At 34.4% G+C, this 17856-nt stretch overlaps 1 protein-coding gene across 1 annotated transcript in view; it reads left to right on the top strand.

The window, feature by feature from the left end:
* Window positions 1–339: 339 nt before the first annotated feature.
* Clic (chloride intracellular channel protein 5) overlaps window positions 340–17856 on the top strand; it is a 30854-nt gene continuing 13337 nt past the window's right edge. The window contains exon 1 of the mRNA XM_089633833.1: window positions 340–494. Within this exon, the coding sequence (XP_089489959.1) occupies window positions 426–494 (69 nt within the window). The 5' untranslated portion in view covers window positions 340–425. The remainder of the gene's footprint in view (window positions 495–17856) is intronic.

The raw sequence follows: 17856 nt of genomic DNA, 5'->3' as shown, positions 1-17856 counted from the left end.
GCATAACAAGTTTTTCTTACAATTAGCGCCATCTATGAATGAGCAGCTTATGAATAATTTTACGTTTACCCAACAATATGCCTATGCCATTTGACGAACCGAGCAACGTTTTTAGTAGTGCCATCTATTGTTGAATAGAAACATTTTTTGAAAATATTAGAAAAGGTTGAGCACTTTGCTACAGCGTTACATTATTGTTATATATATTGCTATCATTTTTCCAGACAAAAGAATGGCGCGCACACTTTTTTACCGACCGGCAGTGATGTCGATAACTGCTTTCTACAGCGCACTTTTTATCCACTAGAGCCGTTGTCGACAGTTTACAGTTTGTCTCAAGTCAGTTAGTGTTTTGCTGAGCTTGCCTTGTCGTCGGTTAAGTCTTACCGTATTTTCGAAGTGCCTTATTTGGATATAAAACGAGAATGTCTGAAGAAATGGCCGAAAATGGGACTGTCAAGGGAGACGTGCCAGAAATCGAACTTATCATTAAGGTAGGAAGTGCACCTAAACATTTAAACTTCTCCGCCGAGTGGGGCGTATTCTATGCACCGTGTCTATTTGATGACCTTCGAAGTTCGACCGGATCGGCACCCATGATCGAACATAAAGTATTTTTATGATTCATTCCAGTTGGTACTAGATAATATTCTCTGGAATAAACGGTCATGACATGGAAAGCTTTTTGTCTGCTGCATCATCGCCATTACTAACGTCAACTTTTGACAACATGTGTGCAGCAGCTTATTATGTGGGTCAGCGTTTTCGTAAACAATCGTGAGTGACGGTTGAAAAGGCGTATTTCTGGATTTGAGTAAGAAACAGTCGAATGGGTAAAGTCATCAATTAATGGCTTTAAAGGAATGGTCATTATGTAAGGCATTTCTTCGCGACTTATAGTTCCCAGACATCGCAGACACTGCGCTCGGTTTCATTGTTTTGCTAGTTCTGTCGTTATTCCCCATGAGCTTGCACTGTGGTACCCACTTGGTACTTGTGCTGGTGTATTCACAATTATTCTCACCGTACTATACAAATCATTATTATGCACTGTTGAATTTATAGATCGATTAGTACCTAAATGTTTCGCGCGATGGTTTGCAGAAATTATAATGATATCACGCAAATGAAGTCAAACTCAAATTCAGATTCTAATTACCCACCTGTGTCTTAAAAACAGCGTGTACAGAACCGAAAGTTAGTATGTAGATAAGAATTATTTTGTAGTTGATTGGAATTAGTAAATTTTGATTCATATAAAATAAATAATCGCAGCCCATTTGAAAACCTTGTGGAACGACAGGAGCAGAGATAATTCGTAATATTTTTAGACTATTTTAGCCGGCTAAAATCTTGTGGTTCATTATAAAATACTAGACTTTTGTTTTTATGTAATACCACTTTATTTTGTGTATTTTTCCGACCGGCATCGGAACCACAATTTCTCCGTGTGGTTCTGAAACCGGTCGAAAATATACTCAAAATAAAGAAGTGTTTTACCAAGTGATTTTTTTTCGTTATATTTTATTTCATCTGAAGCAAAATATTCAAAAACTACCCACCACCTATTAGAATATCAGTCGTGTTAACTTTTCAATCAAGATTTTAAAATCTCTGTTATTTTATATCCAAACATCACATGTGATTGATGACACCTCATTAAAAATGTTGTTTTAATTAATTATAAGCCATGGGTCTTTATTTTTATCTGATCGGTAAGATATTATATATGAACATGTATAGTATCTAAATACAAGGAATCCATTAGCTATGTGGTAACCCTATTTTCGTTTTATGTCGTAAATCGGAATTTTGTTTTAATCTCTCTAAATGTTCCGTATCTTGATCAAAAAAATAAAATCAATTCTGTACAAAGGTACCCATGTTTTCATTATCTTCAATCGCGAGGAATTTAACACGTATGGAGTGTCTATATTTATTGCAATTCCAATAGCTTGCAGTTTTTACACAACGAATGAGGAATAGAATAGTATGTTATCTGATTGTTTCCTGACCTAATTGACCTCAGCCCCATGTTACCTCTGCTTCCCCCCTCCCATCTTATCTATCAACCACCTTCCCCACTAGCTTCTAACTATTCACTACAAAACACTAAGTGAAATGTTAGCATTGCGCTTAGGAATTTCTACTCTTGGTTAATCGCTTTAAAATGCAACCACCACATTCTTGCGCAAGCTGATGCATTATGATAATAGGGAGAATTAGGTATATCTTTTGCTTTTTTTAAGCTTGTACGTATAACAAGCTACGAGGGGTAAAAAGCAAAATCACGTCAGTTTTATAGTATGTAGAGTATTTCAAAGGATAGTGACTCTTCCTTGAGAAATCGATTTCCTTAGTTAGTTAGTTAGTTAGTTTTCAAGTTTACATATAAAGATAAATTATACTAATTACGTTGCACACAATTCCAGAATTTAAAAGAAATATCTTAGTGTGACCAAATATCGTAAGAAATGATATAACGCTTTCAAAGAAATCTTAAAGTTCTGGACGAATGTCATCAATACGGAGTTATTTTAGTGTAATTTAAACAAAAAAATCTATGGTCAAAACAGATAGACACTTCTCCTTTTTTATGTGAATACCGCACAAGAGTCCCAACTGCTCCCAACCGTCTGAAGTCAGTGAGACTAGGGCACACTCAATTGCGGTATGTTGTGAAGCTGTCGGTAGTGGGGAGGGTAAGGAGATGGGAAAGAGGAAAGTGCGGATATACCTGGCTATTCAGATATGTTCACCAAACACGCCTAAAGCCATTGCAACGTTTCAATTCAGAATGGTGGTCTCACACCCAATCGAGGATGCCGTAGTTTCACTGACTTCAAGGAGTTCGTGCAATATCGCAGAAAATACCGTATTTACATTCAAACAAAAAGGTGAACGTCATAGTTTTTTGTCGAAGTGCATTATAAAATATAAATATTTAATCATGTATTTGAACCGTACACGATAAGGCGAAGTCGAGGTTACCGTTGAACCGTTAATTATTATAATCGAACTAATTTCGAAATATTGGCGCGTAAGAATAATGGCTGACCCTGGCGCCATAACTTCTATCTGGCGGTGTAGGTCTGTAGGACCATGCGAACTGTGCTGTGTGTATGGTTTACTTGTGGCCATGTGTGAAAGTTCCATGTGTCATAGGTCTGAGTCATGCCCGACCCCAGGCTAGGTTTTTTTGCCAAAACCCCCTTCCATCAAAGACTTAGGACGGGTTGCTTTGGAGAATTTGAACAATTCATCAAATTTCAACGTTCATTTGCGGGTTCTGTGAAAGTTCTATTCAAGTTCTGTTATTATATCATTATAGGCTAGTTGCTTGACAGAACTGAAATTAAAACAGACCTTGAAAAAATCTTTCACAGAACTTGAAAATGAACGTTGAAATTTGATAATTGTTCAAATTCTCCGAAATTAGTCAAGTCCCACCACACAATCCATTGGTTGTTTCACAGAATTTGAACAATACATCAAATTTCAATGTTCATTTACGGGTTCTGTGAAAGTTCTATTCAAGTTCTGTTATTGTATCATTATAGGCTAGTTGTTTGTCAGTACTTAAATGATAACTGAACTTGAAAAAATCTTTCACAGAACTTGAAAATTAACTTTGAAATTTGAAGAATTGTTCAAATTCTCCGAAACAACCCGTCCTCAGTTAGCAGAAGTTTGAACCCGCGAACCTAACCTAACATAACGTGTATCAGGTAACAGTTATTTGTGTGCGCCATCAATTATATATTTATGTTTATTTCTGGTCGTGTCACCATTTAACTTATAACGTATAAACTATAGAGCTGAAGCTGCAAAAACGCTCGACATCATGCGATTTCCAAAGTATTTTACTACTAGAGTCTCTAAGTCAACGCTACTGGGTCCAGATTGCAACGTCACTTCCAAATTGAGCTTTAAATTTTTCATTCTAATAAATAAAAAAAATCGGTAAAATAGTGTTGAACTAGAGCGAAAGTACCTACTAACCAGTATGCCTGTAAGTGAAAAATAGTCGATTAAATTAATGAATATATGACGTAGCACAAAGCTTTGTCTGACGATGATAATAGATTGACTCTTGAATAGAGGATTATTGGGAAACGTTCACCGCTCCTATACTGTATTTGTATACATTACATACCCACTGGCTGATGTGCTCGAATAGCGACGTGTCTGCTGATGGAAAAGTAAAAAGCCAGTTTCCTATCGATGAGTCATGTCACAAGTCACAACTAAATCAGAATAAAAATAATATATAACGTTAATTTGTTATTTATAAAATAATTGCGAATTTACAGAAATGACTTCGACGTAAACCATCGGCAGTTAGGAAACGTTACATTGGGATAACTGTACATGTAAATTATTAGGAATTGTTCATTTGCTTACTAACATCGCTCTTGGACGTGTATGCACACAAAAGTGCATATTATTATCAGATAAATAATGTATGCATCTATCATTGTTTCTATGATTGCCATCTAACGTAGTATACCAAGTCTAGTAAGACAAAGTGAAGATAAAGGTCACCTAAATCTGTATACATAAAGAAGAATAAAAATAATGTTTTAAGTCCCACATACACAATTTCTACCGATGTATATCAAGTTACTCGTTAACTCTAGGTTTTTTAAGTTCCAATATATATATTTATATGTTATTTTTGAAGATAATAAATATCTATACATTTGTTATGCCGAAAGTTAATTATATGAAATTCCCTCGATAGAACAAAATCGCAAAGTAAGCTCCGAAAATTATTAAAAACACGTTTTGTTCTGTTACAGGCATAAAAAAATTCATAGTGTATCTTTAAATGCAACTATAGCATTTGTCGAGAGATTTTTGCTCTATTTCAAACGAGTCGTGTTTCATTAAATATTTTCACAATTTTCGCTTATTTTTTATCGTCTTTTTTATATTAGCGCGTTCCCTCTAAAATTCGTATTTACGTATCTCCCTTTCAAACTATCTTTGAACGCTTACTTACAGGAGGCAAAACGTAAACCGCCAGATTCATTGCAGAAAGCAAAATTAATTAATTTCTCAACTTCGCCCAACTTTTTACTCTTTGGCTGAAAATGGTTGTGTTGACCTAGATATTACAAAAATCTGTGCAAATTTCATGTTTCCAGAGCTCACCGTACGAGTGTTTTTGTTGCTTCAGCACACAGTTTTTCAGACTTATAGTCAGGAAATAGCTACGATGAAGTATAACTTTTGTTAACCAAGAAGTTAGGCAACAGCATTATTTATAGGGAAAAAATATAATCATAGCGGAAATCGTTAGTTTTGCGGGGGAAATGCATACAAGGGCAGTCGTGTTTTTTCTACATATGTGGAAGAAATTTCGCCTAATGGAAAATGAATATGAAAAATCATAATTTCAGAATCGTTCGAAATAATAGTTGGAATCATTATTCTAGATTCTTTAGTAAAATACTGCACTTAGTTCACATCTTGACCTTGTTTCATCGTGTTATTGTTTTAACCCCTCCAGCGTTTTAGGGTCATATATGACCGGGCGTCCATATTTTATAAGTAATTTTATCTATTTTTCTATCATGCGGAAATACTTAATGTTTGACATTAGAACGAAAAATAATATTTCTTTACAATTTGCCTCAAATATTTATACTGGGATCCATTTAAAATCCTAAAAATAGCTAAAATGAATCATTCATAATTTGCGCCGCTATCGTAACAAACGTTTTAACTTTAAAAAGAAAATTATTATACGAACGAGATAAAAGTGAAGGTATGTTTTTTTTACAAATTCTCCAAGCAAAACGATCTTGTTTGAGAAATATCGAGTTCTATCATTTTTTCTATGATTGGAGTAAAAATTTAAGTAAAAATTTGGTTAGAGAAATATAATTTTATTATTTAGAAATAGTGATGTTTTCTTTAAATGCATACATCGGAAAGATAATTTTATCTAGTCTCTAAATCAGTAGTTTTTACGGAAAATTAAAAAATAAAATGTATATAGTGCATTTGAAATTCACAGAAAACTTTTCAAACTGTACAAAGTGATTTATTTATTTATAAACGCCCTTTTTCGGGGCTTTTACATGTGTATACATCATTTATTGTACATAACTGAATTGCTTCATCAACAACAATTTATATTTGTTTAAAGATAAATTGAAGATTTCCACTGACTTGGTATAATTGTTTCCCTCCATTAGTATTCTGGGCAAAGAGGAATACATATGGTAGTTACTCCCAGAATTTCTGCACTGAAATAAATCCTGACTTCAAGTATTACGTTGTGAAATCCGACAGCTTATCAATTCTAGCAATACCGGACTCTAAATCGACTAAATCATTTAGAATTTTATATAGAAATACCTAGTCACTGGAGATTCTTCTGTCTGACAATTTGAGCATATTCATATAATTTAACAGAATGTTGTAGTTCAACATGCTGGAATACCCATTTTAAAATTTATAAAACGTAAGAATTTGTTTTGTATTCTTTCAACAGCTTGAACATGTGTATTATAATGTGGGTTCCAGACAGGAGAATTGTACACAAGTTGACTTCTTACATAGGCAAAATATAACAATTTAATACGCTTTATATTGTTAAAATTTCTGGTTAGCCTAGTTATAAAATTCCAACATTTTTAAGCCCATATTAGAGATTTCTGATGAAATTACTGAAGAGTTAAATAACTTTTCATAAGTCTTGGAAAAACAAACTATTGTTATTGGGTTGTAAAATTACTAATGTTATAAATTATTAAGTAATATGTAGCTGGTTTTATTCAAACTCAAAATATTTATTGCACAACAATTCAGAGTACAAAGGGTATAGCTTATAGGTTACATCCTAGTTTTTCAGCTCACCCAACAAATACACATTATATTACATAACCCAACAATTACATGTTAACAAATGTATGTAAATAAAAAACAGAGGTACTTAATTTATGTAAGGTATTCATTAGAGATGTTCCGACTAGTCGGCGACTAGTCGGTAAAGCCGACTATCCGGCCACTATTGTAGTCGGCGACTAATCGGCAAAGAGCGCCGACTATCCGGCTTCTTACTTTGTATGTATTTCTCAATAATATGAATGCGGGGGAACTACATGAAATAAAAACCTTGATTAAATATATATTTTTTTTTATAATCAGTATTATACATTAAAAAATGTAAAGCAATCTTTCCTTTGGTAATCAGTTTTTAAAATTACTTGCTTGTAAAGAAAACATAATTATGACATTTATTGAACAAAATTAGTATCTATCCTAACTAACATAAAAAACAACATAATATCTTCTTATCTTCAATGAACATTTATAAGTATTTCTTATTATTAAAATAAAAAGTAGATTTTTTAAATTAACAAACTCAGTTATATGTATTAAATCAAGATTGTATGTACAAGATGCACAGAAATATATGTATATATTATGTATATATATCCAAAAATTCTAAACATGAACTGTTTGATAAAAACAAAAAAAAATGAAAAAAACATATTTCTATAACCATACCTACATAATCTAATCAAATCAAAGTCACAATTGTGACAACCAAAAATATCATAATCTCCTTATATTTTTTATAACTTACTTATATTTTTTAATTAAGGGTAAATTATGATGTAAGAAGACTAAAGCTTCTGCCCTTTCTGGTAGCAATCGATTTCTTTTTGTTTCATATATGTTTCCGGCCTCTGAGAACAGCTTCTCACTGTAAACAGAACTTGCGGGACAGCAGAGGTACACTTTGGCCATGCGCGACATTTCAGGGTACCTAGAACTATCCCCGAAACCGTAATCGGCTTAGCCGACTAGTCGGCCGACTAGTCGGTCTTATTACAACCGACTAATCGGCTAGTCGGCTAGTCGGCGAAAGTCATGATCGGCACATCTCTAGTATTCATTTAAGGTGTAGTGACATTTGTTTAAGAGAAATGTTTTTAGTGATGATTGAAATTTAAGTATGCAGGTTATTTGTTTGATGCCACGTGGAAGGTTGTTATTTACTTTAATGGCCATGTAGTGTGGTCCTTTTTGAAATATAGTTTTGTTTGCTTTTGGGATTAATAAGTTTTCTGTGTACCGTGTAGCGTGTTTATGTGCTAGTGAGTTTTTTTGTGGGAACTTTTCTGGATATGATCGAACTAACAGGCATAACTCCATTATATTATTATGTCCGTCACTGTCAGTCAGTTTTAGATTTTTAAAAATTGGTCTACATGAATCCCGGTGATCAGAGTTTGTAATTTTTCGTAGGCACCTCTTTTGGATGATAAAAACATCTTTGGCGTTTACTGAGTTTCCCCAAAAAAATATTCCGTATTTTATCATTGAGTATACGTATCCATAGTATGCGGTGATTACTGTTTTTAATATTTGAACCCGAACTTCGCCAATTATTTTTTTTTTTAAATTACAAATTTTTTTTGTAAGTCGGGACGCGACAAGGCAATTTCAACCTTATCTCAACCCCAAATATGCGCCCCCTTAATTGCCATTAGCTAGTAGACGATAATCTCTTATAGACCACATATAGATACGTAATTACTAATTACAATACATATCCATTTCATATTTACTATTGTTTTTTATCGTAACTGCAAAATAATCGAGATGCAATAATAATCTTTCGCCATAGATGCTTTCATTAATTTATTTCTTAGGACTTGCGGTTTTCACGAGTGAAAACTGTTATCAACGTCGGTGACATCATAAATTTGACGCAATGACCACAATAATTCTTATGTGCTTTTTTACTATGTTTATTTATTTATAATCCCGGTCTTTGTGGCTTGGAAGTTACGTAAGCCAGTAGAAAACCCTTTTGGTCAATATCGCGTAGGTGCAGCTTGGCATGGGTAACTTTGAAGGCGGCGAAAGATTGAACTAACAATAAAATAAATAAATAAAAATTGTAAAATTTTATATCAACTAAATGGTACACTAGCGACGCCACCGAAGTGGCCATCTGATCGTACTCAGTAACGTTTACAAAAAGCTGACATTGTCGATAAAACCGTTGTCGATATATTGCTAGGGGGGGGGGAGATATCAAAATTCAGAATCCCTTTGACTGAAAAGTTTGTGGCACGTCATTCACATTGTTAAATAAATCTGCAAAGCAAATATATTGATATTGAAGATCAAGAACTTAAGTGACCATTTTTTTGGCCTTTGTTAGCATCTCTATCCACCCGTCAAACATGAATGTATTTATTTGCTGGTGAATATATTTTTCAGTGATTTCAGTTCAAAAAATTACGTAAAACTACAATACCTACAGTTCAATCATTTCTGTAAATATTTGTTGTTTATTTGAATAGTAGCCAACGCTAAAGTTGAGCCAAAAGTAAATTACGTAACAACTACATATTTCACATTGTTTGTGAATTGTGGTTCAGAAAATGAAAAACATTATTTTTCTTAAATAATATGAAGTAGAAAATCTTTATTCTCAACCAACTAAAACATTCGAACGGTGAACTCTGGCGTCATGGATTTTGCAGCTATTTTCAGAATGGTGAACTCTGGCGTCATGGATTTTGCAGCTATTTTCAGAATGGTGAACTCTGGCGTCATGGATTTTGCCGCTATTTTCAGAATGGTGAACTCTGGCGTCATGGATTTTGCCGCTATTTTCAGAACGGTGAACTCTGACGTCATGGCTTTTGCAGCTATTTTCAGAAAGGTGAACTCTTGCGTCATGGATTTTGCCGCTATTTTCAGAACGGTGAACTCTGGCGTCATTGCTTTTGCAGCTATTTTCAGATTACATTACGATGTCATTTTGTTTTTTTTTTGCTCCATATTTTCTCGATTTAAATCTCGATTAGTAAAGATAATGAAATCCAAATCATTTTAGGTTTTTATAATCCGTTCTTCGTGACCCGCGTAGAGTTTTAAGGTATAATGTGGCCCTAGCCCTAAAAAGTTTGATGACCTCTGGTGTATCTATCTCTATGTTTCCACTTACCTGAGGAATAAATAAATAAAATTTATAATCGTGTTTTCTACGAGCTTCATTGTAGTGGAAGTGTAATAAAAAGTGTGTACAGTAAATGGATGAGTCATGACGTAAGTTTAGCTGAAGGCTCTCGGCAAAATGAAGGTAAATACCGAACTAATGGGTAATGCTAATAACGTCATCATTTGTAGCCGTAAGTACCGGAGAGCCATCTCAAGCTGGGAACTATGTGTCATAATGGTTTCTGTTAAGCCTTCCTCTACAGTTCTACACACGATGTCAGTTTGCTTTACATTCCTCGACTAAACTGTGTTTTGTAATCTATGACGTCATGAACCGTGATTTTCCCAATACCTCTTTGAACGCAATTTAGATTTCTTTGTAGGTAAATAAATTCTCGTAAGTCTTTTTCGATTTTTAGAATGTTCTAGGCTACATAATAACGAAAAAATTTGTGCAATGGTTTAACAATACAATGTGATATTTCTACAGCGTTTGAAAACTGTCAGGTTTTTTGTGATGCCGAATTGTCTAAACTGACTGGAGCCACTAAAATTATAGCATCCCCATTTGTAGAAGGTTATCTGCTTACAAACTTAACTAAAACCGTGTAGTGGTCTTTCGTCAGGACCTTATTGAGATACGATTGTACCACCCCAGCTAGGAACACTCCTGTCCCGGTGCGCCCGCTACACAATTAGTGAGCACTGAATTGTTAGGACTTGAAAAGCACGCCCTGAGGATGGGAAGGAGGGTTGAGTTCATTCGACCGGTATACATGACAACCTAAGAAGCCAATATTGGAGTTTAGGATGGGCGGGAATAAATAATAATAAAAAAATTTCATCTTCCTTATTTTTGGCTCTTCGTGGCTCTTCTTGGCTCATCTTGGCTCTTCTATACATTAACATTTACGTCTTAAGCCCACGAACGTTTTGAATCCACGTCCTCTAGATCTAGATCCAGAGCCAATTATCTTACCGATTTACCAAGGTTGTTGGTATGCTGTATTCACGTTATAATATAAAAACTTACCCTTTAAATAAGGGTTTATTAATGGATTTTTTTTGTTGTAATTTAAGCAATGCTAATAAAACTAATACAATATCAAGAATTTGCTTAATATGGATCATTTTAGTTTCTGTACCTGGGCATATTATTCCATTTTGGTGACTTCGTGAATAGTTACGTCAACGTTAGTGCAATGCGATTCTAGAGCCGAGTCAAGGCTTTGCAAAGGCCATCCACGATATAACCTCTGAACACAGAACACCGACTACCCAACCGTCTGGGGCTTGCCAACGTGAAGACGCTTCCATAAAACCTTTCTATTTTCTGTATTGAAATATCAATTCAAATGTTACCCAAATCCAACTGTTGGTATCAACGAACGTTATTCAACCATTGAACGCTGAATAACTAACTGATATTTGCCGTGTTTATTTGTCTGATAACAGATTCAAAGTAAGTTTTAGATGATTCATTAAACTTTACAATCAACACCCAGCGCCTCTTGGACGTACCGAAAACATCAATATTTCATGAATAAACCCCCACCTCCCCGACTCGAAAGTAAAATTGCATAGACGCTTCGTAGGCATTCGTACTTAGTCGGTACATATTATTGAAATTTAGATAAATATATTCCCTCACTACCTTATCTGATAATCTGGCAATTACATTCCTACAAACAGATGTTAAAGCTAAACAATCAGTTGTTTTCCGAATAGACAAAGAGGCATACTTTCTTCCATTTTTAAATAAATCAATCAATTATTGTTAAGAATTTGTAACAATTTATGATTTTCTGCTAATTTAATCTGAGCAGCTGTAAATAGTAATTACCGCTTGCATTGTCGTTTTAGTTGTATAATTGCAGTTATTTATGCCCTTTACGTCAAGTCAGGTGGAAATAATATTATCATGTACTGTTTATAATATAATATACACATTAGTATGGAAATTTTATAGCTATTATTCAGAATCGCCATGGAGTACCAGCGTTTTGCATATAATGTTATATTCCAATGACTCCAATCATGAAGATTGCTGAACTGAACTCTGAGCAGAACCTGACTGACCTGGTAGCCTAGACCTGGTGTTCAAGTCCGGTCAATGACGAGGTCGCAAGTTCGTATCTTCGTCAGGTCAATGATTTTTTTTTAATTAACCCTCAAGTGGAGTGGTAAACAAAACAAACTCTTCTTTAATTCTAGAAAATAGTCTTTTCACTTGTAATTCCAATTATTGTGAACATTACAATACTAATTATTGTGAACACCATAATACTAATTATTGTGAAATTATATACTAATTATTGTGAACACTATAATAGGTGATTTTCTCACGAAAACGGCACTGTACAAATAATCCAATCATTATTATTACTAAATGTTGACAACACTATAATACTGATTATTGTGAACACTATAATACTAATTATTGTGAACACTATAATACCAATTATTGTGAATACTATAATACTTGTTATTGTGAACACTTTAATATAAATTATTGTGAACACTATAGGAGGAGATTTTATACGCTATTCAAATAATGCAATCATTATTATTACTAATTTTTGTGAACACTATAATACGAATTATTGTGAATACGTACCATCGAACCACAAATTTACAAAAATGTTTCAGAACGCAACTTTTGACACCTCGTGTCAATATGTATTTAGGTACTATGTTAATTTAAAATACAATCTAATAATCCCAGGTACGTTTGATGCTGTAATTCCCCTTTACCCCGGACCCGGCCGGGCCACTACTCCGTCAGAGATCGCAGCTTCTTCTCTTGAACTTTTACTTATTCATTTTATAGTAAAACTATTTCTGCCGGTGATGGCAATCGTGTTACCTCTGTTTTCCGCGTTATTCTCGGTAATTTATAATGCCTACCTTTTGCTATTTCCGTCATTCAATTAATGAATAATTTCATTCCACACACACACGTAATGACTTATCGCTGTGAAACCTCCTGTTGCAAATCACTCACTTGTAAAATTCATGGACCATCTCGCCCTTGTAAGTACAGATTTTTTTGATAGTGTAATGACAAATAATTCCCGTTGTCCACTAAAAATGAATTGTATTAAAATATCATCGAAGAACTAGATAATACTAATAAATCTAAACGAGACATGAAATAGAACAAGACACAGAAAATAAAGAGATAACGGTCTCGACTGGGAATCGAGCCCAGGATCTCTGTCTTACTGTGACAACGTCTTTAACCACTCGACCTTAGGTCCTGTTTATTATACGTCACTTATTTGATCGATCTCATATTTTATATTTATAAAATCGGATATGTTTATCCGAGACGCTATCTAGATTTCAAACCAATTCTTTAGAATTTTTTAATCGTTGGAAAAAATTAATTTGGAAAAAATTAATTGCAAGATAATATTGTTAATTCTGGTGAGATATATTACATTGATGGGTATAATCTTCAAAAGTTATTAAAGAAAAGTGGTTCCAACAAAAAAATTAGATGTGAAAATTAAATTTCATCTCACCCGTGAGTTTTAAAAACGCAATGTTTACTGTATGTTTATGCAATAATTCTATCTACTTACTTCCTAACTTGGTATAAATATAGCCTACTTGGTACGAATACCTGAATGCTGTTCGTGCCTCCGCGTTTCTGTGGCTAATCTGTTATCAAATTCTCGCTGTATTTGTTACAACTTGTTTATCTTCTGTGACTAGTCAAAGTTTGCGCAATTCTTACACGTATTTGTTCTTGTTACAGGCAAGTCTGCTCTACACACTGTATGCATTACACATAATACACAAACATGCTTGGCTAGCATCGTTATTCATTCTCTTCACTCAAACCAAAGTTCTTTCACTAAACCCATGGTAATGCAAGAATATGGGACAAGGAACATTGTGACACTTTGGGCAATGTTTTGTGTTCGCGTAACGGGATATATTAACATATTTTGAAATATTTAGTTTAGAAGACTTATGGCATACTTCTTTGAACACTATTAGTCGCTAAATTTGCTCGTCGTTCGTTTCTCGCTACGTCCGTGATGAACTTTTAAAAGTTTACTAATCGACAGATATTTTTTAAAAATTTTAATTAATTATCTTGTTTTACCCTTCACTGTGATATTATTTATTGAAACTGAAATAATGCAGACTCGAATTCAGAACCTCTCTATCCAAAATGAACAGATCTATCAACTGTGCTATCGAAACCCAGTTAAATGCCACCATTTTTATCAATTTCATACATTAAATTATTAATTTTCATTTTTTCCGATATTGGCCAATATTGGCGTCACAAGTGCACAATATTGTTTAACAAATACGTTGACATGTTTTATATAAACACTGTCTGAACCCAGTGTTTATAATTTAAAACCCTCTCGGTTATGTCGACAGTAGAAAGGTTGTAGCGAATCGGTAAGACATTTCTTATAAAACTTGTTTTTATCACGGACATTGTTGTCCCAAAACAGACTCATTCATAAAAAATACAAGAATTTCCAAATGTATTATCAAAGTTAATCTGACGGTGTCATTCCAAGTGATTGTGATTAATAGAACGGCTGAGATAGTGATTTTAATTACGATTACAAATATTATTTTGCAATGGTAAGTAGTTTAATATTTGAGATTAGGACACCCGCAATGATAACATGTGAAAGAATTTCAATATTTTTACTCAAAAAATGATCGTTGCGAACTAAACTATCAACAGCAATAATTAGGTACCCGTTGCTGGACAACCAAAATATTAAACCAATATACGAGTACTTACCTGGAATGATAATATAGCAAAGGGTTAAACCTATGAAATACATGTCACCGTCACCAGCAGTTAGTAGGTAGCTAATTATTCAGATAAATACAGTAAGTACGACAAGACAAGACGGACAAGAGGCCTTGCTGACCAGCAATGGATCTATGTTTACAGTTATGGCTCTGTACCTGACCTCGATATGTTTGCTCTTGCTGCACTTGAAGTAATATTGAGGTATCATTTGTGAACTCCTAAGATGAGTAGATACATATTATTTAGAGTATTTAGACCATTACCCTACCGAACCGGTTTCTCTTTACGGCGTTATTGACGTCATTGCAGGCTTTGGAAATCTCCATCGGTGGTGCTCATTGTATTATTTGAACTCGCGTTTTATGGTGGCGACAGACGTAGCTATAAAAGATCAAAAGTTATTTGGCTTGGCGTATTTCGGCATATCGCTCGCCATACATTTCAATTGGAAATGTACGGCGAGCGATATGCCGAAATACGCCAAGCCAAATATCTTTTGATCTTTTATAGCTACGTCTGTCGGCACCATTACTGTATTTTAACGATAACTGGGCGCTAACGCTAGCCTTTTCGATGTGGTACAACTTACCATTGTCAGTGGAAATTAGTAGCTTGATTTTCCTACGAGTGAGACTCCAAATATCAGAGCTGGACTAGGTATTTTGACCTTTGGGCACCCATTTGAAAACGGATAAAAATGCTGTTTTTTTAAATGGCTGTTTTACTTATATTTTGAAAATTAGTATATTTGTGATGGAAAATGTTTGACCTCTTTAGTTTTTAATGCCTTGCCCATGTTTGTGCCGAAACCTGTGGCGTGCGCGCGTGAATAAAGTAATGTAAACAAAGTTACAATGCTTTCTTCGTAGAAATGCAGATATAGAGTGTATGTCGTGAGTCGTGAGGCGTGATTTTAATGCGTGTGCTACTAGAAAAATAAACCATGATGCGTGGCATTTCTGGTAGAAGTAGAATGGGAGTCTTTCGAACTCTTGTAATTATCATTTTATGTAGCTTTCCCTTTTTTCCAGGCGATTTTTTGTCGCCCGTCGGATATCGCGCCTGAGTTCACTGCCCCGGGTGCCCCGCCTTGTTACCGGCTCTGTATAATGGTTAACAATGATTATCGTTTAGGTTTATTTTGAAATGGTGTCACTACAGTAGCTAGTATTTCTAACTCTAACTAAAAGACTTTACATTAAGCAAATAAGGAAATGACTATTTTTTTAAGCGTGTTGCAGACATTTTGTGCAGGCCTCTGGATTTATTCATTTTCCGTCTTACTCTTAATATATAATACGGAGGGATAAGAACAGTTTAGTAGAAAACGTTACACATAATCGCCGGCCGTAATACCGCCAGTATACGCAGTATAGTGCCAAAATTTGTGGCTGACAAATTTTTAAACCGCCCGAAACCCAGAATTAGGGACGTGTTACCGTGGTATTAAGACGGAGATCGCGGACTCCGTAGGTAGGTATTTAAGTACCGACTTACAAATAATGTGATATGCTTTCAGAGGAAATTTTGGTTTAGAATTATTATTTAAGAGAACATTTGAAACATAATTCTTTGGATGCAATGTCTACTGTTAATTACTTTAATGTTATGGGGTAAGAGGTAAGATGCAAATGAATGTGTTTAATAATTTACAATTCCGAATGAACACCACAAGTGATTAATCTTATAAACGGAATAGCACGCGATCACTTTCGCCGCTGATTTGACTGCATTTGGGATGGTTGCGTATTATTATTTTGATCACGATATTATGCTGTAAATAGTAAATGTTGTACTAATGCTTACAGCTTCATGCTAGATCTTTCTCCATGATGCAGAGAGCGAAACGTAATGAACCGTTGTATTCAACTTACTACTCTCTCGTATTAACAATAACCAGTTGTTTGTTTTGTTTTGGCACGCTCTTTAGTTCTTTGGCGAATTATCTTTCTCCATTTTCACGCCCGCCACCAAAATCGTGTAAAATTATTGCGAAATCTATGATTCATTCGATCGAAGATATATGCCATAAATATTAATATATAAATAAATATGAAGATATATGCTATAAATCTATGTTTCGAACGAAGATATATGCTATAAATCTATGATTTATTCGAAGATATAACCTATAAATCCATGATTCGATCGAAGATATATGCTACAAATCTATTATTCGATCGAAGATATATGCTATAAATCTATGATTCGATCGAAGATATATACTATAAATATATGTAGCCTGTGACAGACCACGCCATAAGCGCGCTATATTATCGTGGCTTGGTCTATTTCAGCGTATCGCTCTACATACATTCGCATTGGTAGTGTATGGCGAGAGATGTGGTGAAATAGACCAAGCCATGATGCGTATAGCATAATGTGTCGCCTACCTGATTCGATCGAAGATATATGCTATAAATCAATGATTCGATCGAAGATGTATGCTACAAATCTATTATTCGATCGAAGATATATGCTATAAATTTACTATTCGATCGAATATATATGCTATAAATCTATGATTCGAAGATATATGTTTTTTTTGTTATTTGTTTTTGGGGTGTTATGCCGTGTTGCGCTAACTCCTTTAGCCAACGTTTCGGACAGTATTGCAGTGTCCATCATCAGGGCAGATGTGTTATTTGAACGAAACGTTGGCTAAAGAAGGAGTTAGCGCAACACGGCATAACACTTCAAAAACAAATAACAAAAATACTTTTGGCCGTGAAAATCTTAAATCATATTCAAAGATATATGCTATAAATCTATGATTCGATCGATGATATATGCTATAAATCTGTTATTCGATCGAAGATATTTGCTATAAATGTATTATTCGATCGAAGATATATGCTATAAATAGCCAAAATCGAAAATACGGTTCTGCTACCGTAAAAATATTTTTTTTACTTCGACTTTTTTTTGTTCCTATTTATATTCGCAAAAGTACCTCATATCCTTTACGGGATTTTCTCGAAAACGGCGCTATATAAATTAGCCAAATCCACATCGGCGTGTAACATTCGGAATCTCACGAAATCACGCACTCCCTACGCAGATGGCGATAAGTTTGAAAT

Source organism: Hesperophylax consimilis, chromosome 1 (assembly GCF_061612785.1).
Source record: "Hesperophylax consimilis isolate HC1 chromosome 1, BYU_Hcon_1.0, whole genome shotgun sequence".
Taxonomy (NCBI): domain Eukaryota; kingdom Metazoa; phylum Arthropoda; class Insecta; order Trichoptera; family Limnephilidae; genus Hesperophylax; species Hesperophylax consimilis.
The sequence above is the reverse complement of the archived record's forward strand: the minus strand, read 5'-3'. Positions and strand labels throughout refer to the sequence as shown.